Below are 15004 nucleotides of genomic sequence, written 5' to 3'. Positions count from 1 at the left end.
AAAAAAAAAAAAAAAAGAATTCTCCCACTTGCAGAGTTTCCCCACACACTATTGGAAGGTGGAGCTTCCACTCTGCCCATCTGAGCTCTTACCTGCCTTTACACCTGTAACACATTCCCACCCAGCTGGATTTTTTTGCTATTTTCACTTCACTCTCCACGGTCCAGGGCTCTTTCCCTTGCTCCAACATGGAGACAGCAGGTCAGAAAGAGACTCTTGTTTATAAAAAGAAAGGACCATGATGTACTGGAGCTTTTCTAGAGTCCCAGCCTTACATTTCTGTAGGAAGGAAGACATTACAGATGAATCTAGCAAAATATTTCACTAATTGCTCCACTGACTGCCTCCTTCTGAATGCTGAGGGAGCATTGTAATATGTAATATGTGGACATGGAGCTCTCTTCCAAGAACTACTGAATTGAAAGCACAGGAGAAGCAAACAGGAAACTGGAGATGTTTAAAGTCGGCTGAAAGGTTTTGTTTTTGTTTTTTGAGACAGAGTCTTGCTCTGTAACCCAGGCTGGAGTGCAGTGGTGTGTTGTCAGCTCACTAGAACCTTCACCTCCTAGGTTTGAGTTATTCTCTTTCCTCAGCCTTCTAGGAGCTGGGATTACAGGTGTGCACCAACACGTCCGGCTAATTTTTGTATTTTTAGTGGAGACTGAGTTTCTCCATATTTGCCAGGCTGCTCTCGAACTCCTGATCTAAAGTGATCCCACGCCTCAGTCTCCCAAGATGCCGAGATGACAGACATGAGCCACCATACCCAGCCTGCCATAAAGTTTTATGCCTACTTTAATCCTGAAGCCCCCATTGAGATATCATGAAGAATGCAGAACGTCTAAACAAAGGGGACAGTGAAAGTCCAGATGCTACATCATGAAGCTTTTCATTCCAAAATCAATACGGCTTCCATTTTAGTCAAGCAAGGATGTGGCACCCAAGAGAAACAAGAGAAAATGCAAAGACACACAAGGGCACATCCCCAGGAGGGAAGTTCTCCTCACCCAGGGAGACCAGGTTCCTATAATTCTCCAGCATCACGTCTCTGTATAGAGTCCTCTGAGCAGGGTCCAGGCATTTCCACTCCTCCTGAGAGAATTCTATGGCCACATCCCTGAATGTCAATAGACCCTGAAATGAAAACATATTTTAACCAAATGGTTCTGGAAGGAATTCTTATCTTTACAGAAAATGGGAAGAGGAGAGAGGGGAAATTGTGGATTTAATTGTAGTGAATGTTCTGACAAATCCAAGTAAGGGATTTTTCACCACATGATGTCTTTTTTTTTCTTTTTATTTTTTTTTGAGATGGAGTCTCACTCTGTCGCCCAGGCTGGAGTGCAGTGGCATGATCTTGGCTCACTGCAAGCTCCACCTCCCGGGTTCACGCCATTCTCCTCCCTCAGCCTCCCAAGTAGCTGGGACTACTGGTGCCCTCCACCACACCCTGCTAATTTTTTTGTATTTTTAGTAGAGGCAGGTTTTCCCTGTGTTAGCCAGGATGGTCTTGATCTCCTGACCTTGTGATCTGCCTGCCTCGGCCTCCCAAAGTGCTGGGATTACAGGCATGAGCCACCGTACCTGGCCTCACATGATGTCTTTATTATACTTTTTGAAGAGGTCAAGACACCTAGTCAGCATGAATTTCTTATGTTTGTAAAAAATACAAGAAATAAATTAAAAAATCAATGCAGAGTTTCTGTTATAGAAATGTTTGAAACTTTTATGGGCACACCAACTGACATTCAGTATCTAGATGAGACCGAGCATGAGTGATGTCTTCACAGATGACAATGCCCACAGTGAAAGATCAGTCAGACACAGTGACACATGCCTGTAATCCCAGCTACGTGGGAGGCTGAGGCAGGAGAATGGCTTGATCCCAGGAGGCAGAGGTTGCAGTGATCCCAGATCACGTCACTGCTCTCCAGCCTGGGCAACAGAAACTCCGTCTCAAAAAAAATAAAAAATTAGCCAGGTGTGATGGCAGGCACCTGTGGTTCCAATTACTTGGAAGGCTGAGATGGGAGGATGGCTTGACCCTGAGGGTGGAGGTTGTAGTGAGCTACGATCACGCCAGGGCACTCCAGCCTAGACAACAAAGTGAGACCCCGTCTCAAAATAAAATACATGAAAACAAAATTACTCAAAGTACAAAATCCATTTTTTAAATGTTCACAAAATAACTGAGGGAAGAGAGAGACCTCTTTATACTCAGTACCTGTTTGTTTTATACTCAGTACCTGTTTTAAGAAAAAAAACAAGGAAGTGAAACCAGACAGGCGGCCCGGCAGCAGGCCCAAAACCAGGCCTGGGCCTGCCTGGCCTAAACCTAGTAGTTAAAAATCAACTACCTTGTATAGAAGAACATTATGAAACTCCCTGCTCTGTTCTGTTTCACTCTGACCACACAGTGCATGAAACCCCTGTCACTATCCCCTAGATTGCTCAATCAAGACCCTTTCATGTGAAATCTTTAGTGTTGTGAACTCTTAAAAGGGACAGAAATTGTGCACTTGGAGAGCTCAGATTTTAAGACGGTAGCTTGCCGTGGCTCCCAGCTGAATAAAGCCCTTCCTTCTACAACTCGGTGTCTGAGGGGTTTTGTCTGCGGCTCGTCCTGCTATATAACAAAACCTACACAGACTCACAAAAAACTAAATGTTAATACAAAGGGTTGTCATTTGTCCCAGATTTTCAAACCATAAAAGATTTTCAAAATATATACATATGTGTGTGTATATATGTGTATGTATATATGTGTGGGGGTATCTATATACACACACATATATACACACATATACACATATATACATGTATACCTATATACATATATACACATATATAGGTTTTAAATATACAAAAAGTAGCAAGTTTTGTTTAACTGAAGAGGAATCTCATTCTTTTCATGCTGGAAAAGGATATTTTGGCAGTTGGGGGCAGGGGGGAATCTTGTCAGATCTAAGAAAACAGGAAACGCCCCTTCCTAGAGGAAGCAATCACACTTTCAACTGCCTGGCCTGGAGGATGGAGAATCGTTTGAACCCAGGAGGCAGAGGTTGCAGTAAGCCAAGATCATGCCACTGCACTCCAGCCTGGGTGACAGAGTAAGACTCTGTTTCAGAAACAAATAACAAAAATAGTAACAGGTGGAATGAGAATATGGCTTTATCCTGTAGAATAAAAAGAAAATAAGTACTGCTCCCATATTTGAGAAAAGTATAAACCATTTTTACCAAAAGCCTGCTTCACAAGTCTCTGCATAGTAACACCACTGTCTCCATAAGCGTGATGTGCTAAGAATGGTTTAATGAATCCCCTGCTATTATCTATGTTGATTCCATATTCTTAACATGATGATGGAATCATTCATGCATCATTCATTTCCATTTTATTTATTTATTTATTTAAGACAGAGTTTTGCTCTTGGTGCCTGGGCTGGAGTGCAATGGTGCAATCTCAGGTCACTGCAACCTCTGCCTCTCGATTTCAAGGGATTCTTCTGCCTCAGCCTCCTGAGTAGCTGTGATTGCACGCACATGCCACCATGCCTGGCTAATTTTGTATTTTTACTAGAGACAGGGTTTCTCCATGTTGGTCAGACTCACTCAATTACCTAAAAATGTAGTTTAAAATCAGGCAGAAAACATTTCCCCTTATTGGTCTTCTTTTCTAGAATTTACCATGTTCTCTCTGCACATTAATACGTGACTTCCACTGACAGCTGCTCTAATCCTTGTCTACAGAGAGCTGACAGTGCATCCAGATGTGGCCCCTGAACAATCCCTGCTGCCCAACAGCACTCACACCACGGGACCCTCACCCCATCTCCATCCATGTCTGGTGTGAGCCCTTCCCAGGCCCATGCCCAGTGCCGCCTCTTCCCAAGCTCATGTCACTGGGTCACAGGAGATGGAATCTAAGCGAGATGAGAGGGACTGAGGGAAGGCACGGGTGAGCGTGAGCAAACCTGTCAGGCAGGACGCTTCAGACTCAGAGAAGATTCCCAACTCCAAGGCCCAGCGTTTCTGAAAGGAAGGAGAGAGAACAATCCACCGAGAATATCATCTCACCTGAGGAAGAGCCATCCCTGACTCCTTCACTTTCCTCTTCCTCTTCCAGGTTTCTTCCTCACGTGCCAAGAGTCTTTAGAAATCAATCCTGGATGTTAAAAATATGCTGTTTATTGCTCAGAATCAACACATCCCCTCCCTGTAACACAACCACACATACAAAGGACACCTCAATCTGAGGAAGTACGGTCCCCCCTGCTGCCCACCACACCAGGGACGATAAACCCCTATAGGAAACTCCCACTCCCCTTCTGGAGAAGCCCCCACACACGCTGCAGCAGTGGGGAGCTGGATTGGAATGAGCTCCCCTTCAGAGCACAGACCTAGCCCTGACCAAACCCCATGCAGAGGCTGAATGTGGTGGCCCATGCCTGTCATCCCAGCACTCTGGGAGACCAAGGTGGGTACACTGCTTGAGCCCAGAAGTTTGAGACCGGCCTGGGCAACATGGTGAAACCCCATCGCTACCAAAAATACAAATACTTAGCCAGGTATGGTGGTGCACATCTGTGTGTCTGTGGTCCCAGCTACTTAGGAAGCTGAGGTAGGCCGGGCGCGGTGGCTCAAGCCTGTAATCCCAGCACTTTGGGAGGCCGAGATGGGCGGATCACGAGGTCAGGAGATCGAGACCATCCTGGCTAACACGGTGAAACCCCGTCTCTACTAAAAATACAAAAACTAGCCGGGCGAGGTGGCGGGCGCCTGTAGTCCCAGCTACTCGGGAGGCTGAGGCAGGAGAATGGCGTAAATCCCGGAGGCGGAGCTTGCAGTGAGCTTAGATCCGGCCACTGCACTCCAGCCTGGGTAACAGAGCGAGACTCCGCCTCAAAAAAAAAAAAAAAAAAAAAAAAAAAAAAGGAAGCTGAGGTGGAAGCATCACTTGAACTCAGAAGTTTGAGACCAGCTTGGCCAACATGGTGAAATCCTGTGTCTACTAAAAATACAAAAATTGGGCCAGGTGCAATGGCTCAAGCCTGTAATACTAGCACTCTGGAAGGCCGAGGTGGGTGGATCACTTGAGGTCAAGAGTTCAAAATCATCCTGGCCAATGTGGTGAAACCTCATCTCTACTAAAAATACAAAAGTAGCTGGGCTTGGTGGGCATCTGTAATCCCAGCTACTCAGAAGGCTGAGGTTGGAGGATCACTTGAACCTGGGATGTGAAGGTTGCAGTGAGCCGAGATTACACCACTGCACTCCAGCTTGAGTAACAGAGTAAGACTCTAAAATAAAATACAAATACAAAAATTAGGCAGGTGTGGAGGCACACACCTGTAATCTCAGCTACTTGGGAGGTTGAGGCACAAGAATCACTTGAACCCAGGAGACAGAGGTTGCAGTGAGCCAAGATCACGAGACTGCACTCACAGCCTGGAGGACAGAGTGAGACCTTTTTTTTTTTTTTTAAGTCCTAGTTTCTGATGTGATTGACACAGATAATAAACCTGAGTAATGTGATAGAGACTGACAGGCAGAGGGAACTTCAGATGGCAGTGGGAGGGCATGGGAGACATCTCTGAGCCTAGACCTGAAGGAGGAGAAAGGGACAGGACAGCATCATAAACGAGCTGCCAAGGGACATAGGGTAAGGGCAGGACAATGACCTGAGACAGGAAGGGTTTTGGAGTTTGGGAAAAGAGAAAAGCAAATGTGACTGGGGCAGAGGGAGTCAGGAGATGCGGGCAAGCTCCCAGGCAGAGGCTGGACACTGGCAGGGGCCCTGGACACACGGCTGTGGAGCCACAGTGAAGAGCTGGACTTTTGTCCTGGGGAACCCGGGAAGCCGGTGGAGGGTTCCCTGCCAGGGACCGAATGACCTGCTTTGGATTTAGCTGTGCTATCCTCACAGTGAAAACATTTTCACAGAGTTACCCTGATAAGGTCTGAGATGAGTACGAAGATGTGCCTGAATTCTTACATGGGGGGCTGGAAGGGCTAATTGGGAGGGTTGGTCTTTATCACCCCATCCTTGAGAATTAGAGAAGTGTCTTTCACATACCTGGGCTAAAGAAACTTCTTTTGCAAGGTTCTGATGCCATTAATTCCTAACATTTAATTTTTCCTTACAAGAAAAGAACAGTAACATTTACCAAATGCAGCAGTGTAAACACACAACTACTGACCTTGAAAACAGGGAGGCCGAGGTGGGCGGATCCCCTGAGGTCAGGAGTTGGAGACCAGCTTGGTCTACATGTAGGAACCCCGTCTCTACTAAAAATACAAAAATTATCCAGGCGTGGTGGCGCACGGCTGTAATCCCAGCTACTCAGCAAGGCTGAGGCAGGAGAATCGCTTGAACCCAGGAGGTTGAGGTTGCAGTGAGCCAAGATCCCGCCATTGCACTTCAGCCTGGGCAACAAGAACAAAACTGCATCTCAAAAAAAGAAAAGAAAAGGAAAGAAAACAGGGAAAGAGGGTCCGCTGTTGAACTAAGACATAAGCAAATTCTTTCAATCAAGAATACATGGGTGGTCAGGTGTGATGGCTCACACCTGTTTTCCCAGCACTTTGGGAGGTGGAGGTGGGTGGATCACCTGAAATCAGGAGTTTCAGATCAGCCTGGCCAACATGCTGAAACCCTGTCTCTACTAAAGATACAAAAATTTCCCGGGCTCCATCCACAACTTATTTAATCTCTTGTTGCTCCTTCTCCCCAATCTTTAGATCGTCCTCAATCTCCATCTATTTCCGCCTCTTCTCCCATCTCTACACCTCCTGAGCTCTCCCTGTTAAATTCTCTCTTCCCCGTTATACCCTCCAGCCAGTCCCCCTCAGTCCAATAACCCTTCTGCCAGGTTGAGCAGGGCCCCTTCCTCCTTGTCTGGGGCCTCCTGCTCTGAGTCACCTTGTTTTCCTTTTAGCTGAGGGCATCTGTTCTTCCAATGTCCTATTTCTTTACAATAAGCACACTGGTTATGCTGCAAGCTCTGACAGCCAGGCTGAGTCTCTTTCACAGGGCCCCCCTTCCCTTGCCTCTTTGTGGGGACCCCTCTGATTGCTGCAGCTAACAGGTCAGCATTTCGCCGGGCCCAAAGTTCATTCTCTTTGCTGTTTTCCTTACGGCTTACTGCTTCCCTGTTTACAAACACCTGGTTAGCTATTTCTAATAACTGTGACGATAATTCATCCCTGCAAACCGGCCTGTTTCTGCAGTTTTCTTCAATGTTTTCTGAGCTTTGACTAAAGCCATTGTTAATCATGCGCTGATTTTCAGGGCTATCGGATGAAGGGATAGACATACGATAGGCCTCCACACAGGCCTCTGTAGAATTGTGCTGGACTTTCTTCTTTTCCCTGGATGACCTTAGAGGCCTTGTTAACATTTGTGGCCTTCTGGGCTCCCTCTTTAATCCTTCCAGGAGAGCTGCCCTGTGTCGGTTCAGCCTTTGCATGTCCTCTCTTTCATTTGGGTCCCACTGGGGGTCGGTTCCTGGGAACTGGGTCCTTACATACTCTTGGGGTTTTGGTAACCAGCCGGTGCCTGTTCCTCCAGCCACTTAGTCGCTGCTTGGAGCTCTCTCCCCCTTTCAACTGTGTTAGAGAGGAACGTGAGCGTGTTCTTCCTGATGACGTAGCATCAGCCTAAGTGGGGTTATGGGTCTGGATAATAGTTTGGAGCAAATCAATTGGAGCTTGTGACTTTTCCGTATAGGATGGGGTATTGTTTTTCCAGTTGAGAAGGTGGACAGAGGTGAGGGGCTGGTACACAAAACACGCCTCTCCACCATGTGCCCATCCTCCTCTATCCCAGTATACCGCTGCTCTCTCAGGGGCATTTGCATCCCAGTTTTGGTCCAGCTGCCAAGGGAGGGGTTTCTCCTGAGGCTTCACTTCCTCTCTTGTCTACTCTGGGTGGCCTAGGGATACGTTTGTCTTGCGGAGATGCAAGCACTGTGGGCTCAAGAGTGGGGAGCGTCTCTCCCTGGTAAGGGGAAAGCACCCCTGGGATCACTGGTGCCATCTCCTGCAATGGGTCTTCTGGTATTGGGACAAACAGAACTTCAGGAGTTGATCTCCCTCGGCGGGTGGAGCGGGATCCTTCCATGACTATCTGTCCCTTTGCTACTAGCACTGCTGCTGCCTGTCCTCTTAGCCACTGTGAGGGGTCTAGCACCAGCTGTAACCAAGTATCTATGTATGGGAACTGGTCTGAGGGTCCTGACTTACCAGTTACCTTGTGCTATACCTTAGAAACAAGCGACCTGTCTAGGCTTCCTTCTGATGGCCAACCCACTTCTAATGTTGGCCAGTCTATTTCACACACAGTTCTAAGTTTTCCTGTGTCACAGCAACCCCATAGTCTCCACTAAATCCCTTCTTAAAATTTTTCAACACAGTTTCTAGCGGAGTGGGCTTACTTTGTGTCTGACCCATGTTTCCTCAAGACAAAACACACTAACACCACACGCACACCACAGAACAAAGAACGGGTAAAAAGGGCACACACGCACTTTGTCAGTTTACACCAAATCAGAATCAAAACCAAAATCAGTGTATCCAGAAATCCAAGCCGGGTCAAAACCAAATCCAAGATATCAAGCAATTCAAGTCAAGTCAAAAACCAAGGTGCTGGTACAGGCACACCGTGGGTGATCAGGCCACACTTCCACTCAAATGGAGGGGACAAGTTCCAAAGACCAGTGTTACCAAGTTTCAGAGTTCCAGACTTAAAGTGCCAGTTCCTTCCCAGTGCTCAGTCCCTGGGTTGATCCTCTGCGGGGGCCTGCTGTGCACCGCTCCGACAGGCTTTCCACCGGGGCAACTGCCTACCTGGGAGCGCGCTCAGGATCCGCATTGCTCAAGCTGGCCAGAGTCCCCCACACGGATGTTCTACAGGGCAGGCCTGAGCGGCCTAAGGGGCTGCCTCGTTAATCACCTCGCTTCCCAGTCAGGGAACCAAGAAATGTAGCAGGAGGAGCAGCAGACAAAACTCCTCAGACACCGGATTAAAGAAGGAAGAGGTTTTCATTCAACCTGGAGCGTCAGCAGACTTACATCTTAAGAGCCAAGTTCCCCAAAGAAAGAGTTCCTGGCCGGGCGCGGTGGCTCAAGCCTGTAATCCCAGCACTTTGGGAGGCCGAGACGGGCGGATCACGAGGTCAGGAGATCGAGACCATCCTGGCTAACACGGTGAAACCCCATCTCTACTAAAAAATACAAAAAAACTAGCCGGGCGAGGTGGCGGGCACCTGTAGTCCCAGCTACTTGGGAGGCTGAGGCAGGAGAATGGCGTGAACCCGGGAGGTGGAGGTTGCAGTGAGCTGAGATCCGGCCACTGCACTCCAGCCTGGGCGACAGAGCGAGACTCCGCCTCAAAAAAAAAAAAAAAGAGTTCCTGGCCCTTTTAAGGGCTTATAGCTCTAAGTGGTTCCACGTGAAAGGGTCGTGTTAGATTGAGAGCACATGTGGTTAGAGTTGGGGGTTAATCTTTTAACCTCAGGTCTGGTCATCAGTGGCACCGGCTGGTCTTGCCACTGACTTCATTCCTGTTTTTCAACTTTTACTTCCTCCTCCTCTTCAGAAACAGGAGACAGTAAGAGAAATAGCTTCTCTCCTCACCTCGGCCTCCCGAAGTGCTGGGATTACACGCATCAATCACCATGCCGGGCCCAAGAAATACTCTTTACTTTGCTTTTTAAATGTTGAGAAAATACAATAGAAAACTAAAAAAATCTTCCCCAGATGAAAATCATCTTCACTATGAAAACAGAGAAAGAAAGAAAACCATTTTATTAATAAAGAGCCTTAGACCTGAATGTGATGGGAAATACAGACAAACAGCTGAGAGGTTGAAAACAGAGAAACTTCACTGTTCTATACAACCCTTTAGGTACATGTTTTTTTTCTTTTTCTGGAGACCAGAGTCTCACTGTTACCCAGGCTAGAGTGCAGTGGCGCGATCTCGGTTTACTGCAACCTCCGCTTCCTGGGTTCAAGCAATTCTCCTGTCTCAGCCTCCCGAGTAGCTGGGATTACAGGCACTTGCTACCACGCTGGGCTAATTTTTGTATTTTCAGTAGAGACAGCGTTTCACCTTCTTGGTCAGGCAGGTCTCAAACTCCTGACCTCAGGTGATCCACCCACCTTGGCCTCCCAAAGTGCTGGGATTACAGGCGTGAGCCATCGTGCCTGGCCTAGTGTTTTCAAGATAAACACTAATCAGTCCTCAGGAAAGAGGGCTTGACAACACCCTTGGTCATACATAGTTCATTGTGGCTCTACTTGGTAATGGAGGTGACCATCTGTGTCAGCTAATGAGCTTCATGCAGAGGAAGGGGGGGAAATGCTAATCCATGTCGTTTTGGCAAGTGTGATATTACAACATAGCGACAGGTGCCCTCTCTGGTGAGGCCCCTACAATCCGACAGAAACTGATGTCAGCAATAAATAATAAAATTTAGAATACATGGTTAAGTATAGAGTTCATGTGAACACAAAGCTTGAGGATAGCCACCTGGAAACCTCAACTCCAAATGAAGGGGGTCCGTGTTCCCAAGTAGAGACGTTAATGTTTCACACACACAGAGGGAAAGACAGAGAAGCTTTAGCAGAATCACCACATTTTCCATTCAAGACCAGTGCATGGGTTGTAGCAAGTTGATTGGTGATGGAATGATACACTTCAGGGAAGGTTACTTTATCACTCCAGAAGAAGGGACTATGATGCCAGGAGGTCTTGTCTCTGGGGCTGCTTAGTCTTCCTAATTATTTACAGGAAAACTCTTTTTTTTTTTTTTTGAGACAGAGTCTCGCTCTGTCACCCAGGCTGGAGTGCAGTGGTGCAATCTCGGTTCACTGCAAGCTCCATCTCCCGGGTTCAAGCGATTCTTCTGCCTTAGCCTCCCAAGTAGCTGGGACTACAGGCACGTGCCACCATGCCCAGCTAATTTTTGTATTTTTAGTAGAGATGGGATTTCACCATATTGGCCAGGCTGGTCTCAAACTCCTGACCTCTTGAACCACCAGCCTCGGCCTCCCAAAGTGCTGGGATTCCAGGCTTGAGCCTCCTTGCCTGGCCAAAACTTTTTTTAAAATTGATATTAGGAAACTGAATTGTATACCTTTTTTTTTTTTTCGGTATGGAGTCTTGCTCTGTCGCCCAGTCTGGGGTGCAGGGGCATGATCTCGGCTCACTGCCACCTCCACCTCCCTTGTTCAAGCAGTTCTCCTGCCTCAGGCTCCCAAGTAGCTGAGAATACAGGCGCGCTCCACCACGCCTTGTAATGGCTTTGTATGTTTACTAGAAACGGGGTTTCATCAAGTTGGCCAGGCTGGTTTCTCAAGTGATCTGCCCGCCTCCGCCTGCGAAAATGCTGGGATTACAGGCTTGAGCCACGGCACCTGGCCAGGAAAACTCTTAAAAGTTGCGCCTGCGGCCGGGTGCGATGACTCACGCCTGTAATCCCAGCACTTTGGGAGGCTGAGGCAGGTGGATCACCAGGTCAGGAGATTGAAACCATCCTGGCTAACACGGGGAACCCTGTCTCTACTAAAAATACAAAAAAAAGTAGCCAGGCGTGGCGGCAGGTGCCTATAGTCCCAGTTACTGGGGAGGCTGAGGCAGGAGAATGGCGTGAACCCTGGAGGCGGAGCTTGTAGTGAGCCCAGATGGCGCCACTGCACTCCAGCCTGGGCGACAGGGCGAAACTCCGTTTCAAAAAGAAAAAAAAAAAAGTTGCGCCTGCATGCCATTGGACTTTGGTTGTATGACCACCTTCATCTCAAGGCTCAGAATTATTTAAAGGTCCGTAGCTTTTAACGTGAAATACTTGACGTTTGAATTACTTAATTTCCTACTGAGATACAGGTACTATCTCCCGTGTTGTTTGCCTTTCAAAGAGAGCTCCCGAGTCCTTCTGAAACACATCCCTGGATCATGAAACTGAAAAAAAGTTCAGTTACTTTCTAAAAAATACCACTTCAGGCCAGGCGCTGTGGCTTAAGCCTGTAAACCCAGCGTTTCGGAAGGCCGAGGCAGGCACGTGGCCTGAGGTTGAGAGTTCAAGACCAGCCTGACCAATATGGAGAAACCCCATCTCTACTATAAATACAAAAATTATCCAGGCGTGGTGGCACGCGCCTGTAGTCGAGTTACTTGGGAGACTGAGGCAGGAGAATTGCTTGAGCCCAGGAGACAGAGGTTGTGGTGAGCCGAGATTGCGCCATTGCACTCCAGCCTGGGCAACGAGTGAAACTCCATCTCAAAAACAAAAAAATAATAACAATAATAAATATGGCCAGGTGCAGAGGCTCACTCAGGTGAGATTCTGTCTTAAAAAAAAAAAAAGCAACCTACCACTTACACAGTAGGGCATTCTCAAAAACAACGGGAACGCCTCCTCTTTTTCTTTTGTCTTTCAAGGTGTGATTTGTGACTGAAAACTTTGTCACATTCTTCATGTTTGTAAGGTTTCTCTCCAGTATGAAGTCTATGATGACATGCAAGGTGTGCTTCCTGATTAAAAACCTTGCCACATTCATTACACTTGTAAGGATTCTCTCCAGCATGAATTGCCTTATGAATTACAAGGGCTGAACTTCAATCAAAGGTCTTGTTACGCTCATTACACTTGTAAGGCTTCCCTCCAGTATGACGTCTACAATAGTATTTAAAAGACGCCATCTGACTGAAGGTCTTGCCACACTCATAACAATTGTAAGGTTTCTTACCAGAGTAACATCTACTATGGCATACAAAGTATCGCTTCTGATTAAAGACCTTGCCACATACATCACATTTATATCGTTTCTCTCCTAAATGGATTATCTGATGTTTCCTTAAGAGTGAGCTATAATTAAATGATTTGCCACTCTCGTTACATTGGATTTTTCTCTCATGTGTACTTCCCATTTTTTTGTGTGAGTAATGAAGAGTGGAGGGAATTATTCCCATCGTTATTAGAAATATGGGTTTGGGGACTACAAGAAATTCTTTGGGATGTTCAAATTAAGGAGGCATTGTTGATAGGCTTCTCAACTTGATTACCAATTTTCCCTTCGGGCTGAAATATGTGCAGTTCAGGCAGATGTGAATGAAAGCTTGATCCAAGCTGATCTTTAATAGGCTTCTTTCCAGCATGTCTTTGATCATATCGGTCTGTACTACCTGTCAACTTTTTGATTTCTGTCATTAGCACACCTGGCTAATTTTTTATATTTTTAGTAGAGACGGGGTTTCACCATGTTAGCCAGCATGGTCTCGATCTCCTGATCTTGTGATCTGCCCACCTCGGCCTCCCAAAGTGTTGGGATTACAAGCATGAGCCACCGTGCCTGGCCTACAGAAGCCTTCCTCTTATCTCAACTGCAAAGAGGTCTCCCGCTTTCACTCCTCCTCCTCAGCACAGACCCTTTACGGGTGTTGGGCTGGGGGACGTAAGGTCTTTCCTTTCCCATGAGACCATATCTCAGACTCTGAGTTGGGGGAAACCTTGAACAATACCCAGGCTTTCTTGGGCAGAGGTCCCTGCGGCTTTCCGCAGTACATTGTGCCCCTGGTTAATAGAAAATGGAGAATGGCAATGACTTCTACCAAGCACACTGTCTGCAAACATTGTTAACAAGGCACATCGTGAACAGCCCTAAATCCATTAAACTTTGACTCAATACAGCACATGTTTCTGTGAGCACAGGGTTGGGGCTAAAGTTGCAAGTTAACAGCATCTCAAAGCAAAACAATTTTTCTTAATACAGATCAAAATGGAGTTTCTTGTGTCTTCCTTTTCTGCATAGACACAGTAACAATCTGATCTTTCTTTTCCCCACAATGCATTGCCTTTAGTTCAATAGTTCGCTATGTGTAAAATGCAAAACATAGAATGTGTACTGGGAAAATTTAAAAACTGAGTCAGAGAAAACTGTGTAGAAAACAAATTGCACAACAAAAACAAAAAATATGATGCAGACTCTCTGGCCTAAATATTTGTATTGGCTAAAAGTCATTATCAGATTTCTTTTTCTCCAATAGGATGTTCCCGCAGAAGAGGCCTTTTAGAGAATTTGGTTCTGTGTTGACTATTCATGAATAGAACTAATGTGTTTTTATTTTTATTTTTTCTTTATTGATTTTTGAGATGGAGTTTTGGTCTTGTTGCCCAGGCTGGAGTGCAATGCCATGATCTTGGATCACAACTTCTGCCTCCTAGGTTCAAGCGATTCTCCTGCCTCAGCCTCCAGAGTAACTGTGATTACAGGCATGCGCCACCGTTTGTAGTTTTAGTAGAGACGTGGTTTCTCCATGTTGGTCAGGCTGGTCTCGTTGATCCAGCTGCCTCGGCCTCCCAAAGGGCTGGGATTACTGGCTTGAGCCACGGTGCCCGGCCAGGACTAGTGCTTTTATAAAAAAGAGATAGTAGAGTGCTCATTGCCTGTTCCCCTTTACACGTCAGGACTGAGATGTTTATGTAAAGTTAAACATAAATCTGGCCTATGTGCACATTCAGGCACAGCACCTTTCCTTAAACTTACGACACAGAATCCTTTGCTCACATGTTTTCCTGCTGACCCTCCCCACAACATTACCCTGTAGTCCTGCCACATCCCCCTCTCCAAGACGGTAGAGATAGTGATCGATGAGTACTGAGGGAACTCAGAGACCAGTGCCAGCGCGGGTCCTCTGTATGCTGAGCGCTGGTCCCCTGGGCCCACTTTCCTTCCTCTATACTTTGTGTCTTCTTTTCTCAGTCTCTCATCTCCACCTTGCAAGAAACACCCACGGGTGTGGAGGGGCAGGCCCCCTTCACAAAGTTGTAGGACTACAGGCGTGAGCCACCACACCTGGCCACACATTTATATTATAGCCTCTTGACCTTCGGCTCCCAGCTGCCGTGTGTGTGTGTGTGTGTGTGTGTGTGTGTGTGTGTGTGCTGTGACAGGCAAGGAACAGCCAGCAGAGAGTCATCGCCACTGCCCTGGCAGGAGGAGGTGGC

General features: G+C 46.9%; 2 protein-coding genes across 2 annotated transcripts in view; both read right to left on the bottom strand.

Moving 5' to 3' along the window:
* LOC108520061 (zinc finger protein 28-like) overlaps window positions 1-15004 on the bottom strand; it is a gene marked incomplete at its 3' end in the record, with an annotated part of 36038 nt that overhangs the window by 5046 nt on the left and 15988 nt on the right. The window contains 2 exon segments of the mRNA XM_017859335.1: window positions 1008-1134; window positions 4077-4164. Of these exon segments, the coding sequence (XP_017714824.1) occupies window positions 1008-1134; window positions 4077-4091 (142 nt within the window).
* Window positions 12394-13269, bottom strand: LOC108520053 (putative zinc finger protein 702). The gene is given in 3 exon segments (XM_017859313.1): window positions 12394-12613; window positions 12695-12930; window positions 12932-13269. Coding segments are annotated over 3 exon segments (732 nt in total). The 5' UTR covers window positions 13208-13269.

Source organism: Rhinopithecus bieti, unplaced genomic scaffold (assembly GCF_001698545.2).
Source record: "Rhinopithecus bieti isolate Rb0 unplaced genomic scaffold, ASM169854v2 scaffold_50799, whole genome shotgun sequence".
In the NCBI taxonomy this organism is placed as follows: Eukaryota; Metazoa; Chordata; class Mammalia; order Primates; family Cercopithecidae; genus Rhinopithecus; species Rhinopithecus bieti.
Note: the sequence above shows the minus strand (reverse complement) of the source record. Positions and strands in the feature narration are given on the sequence as shown.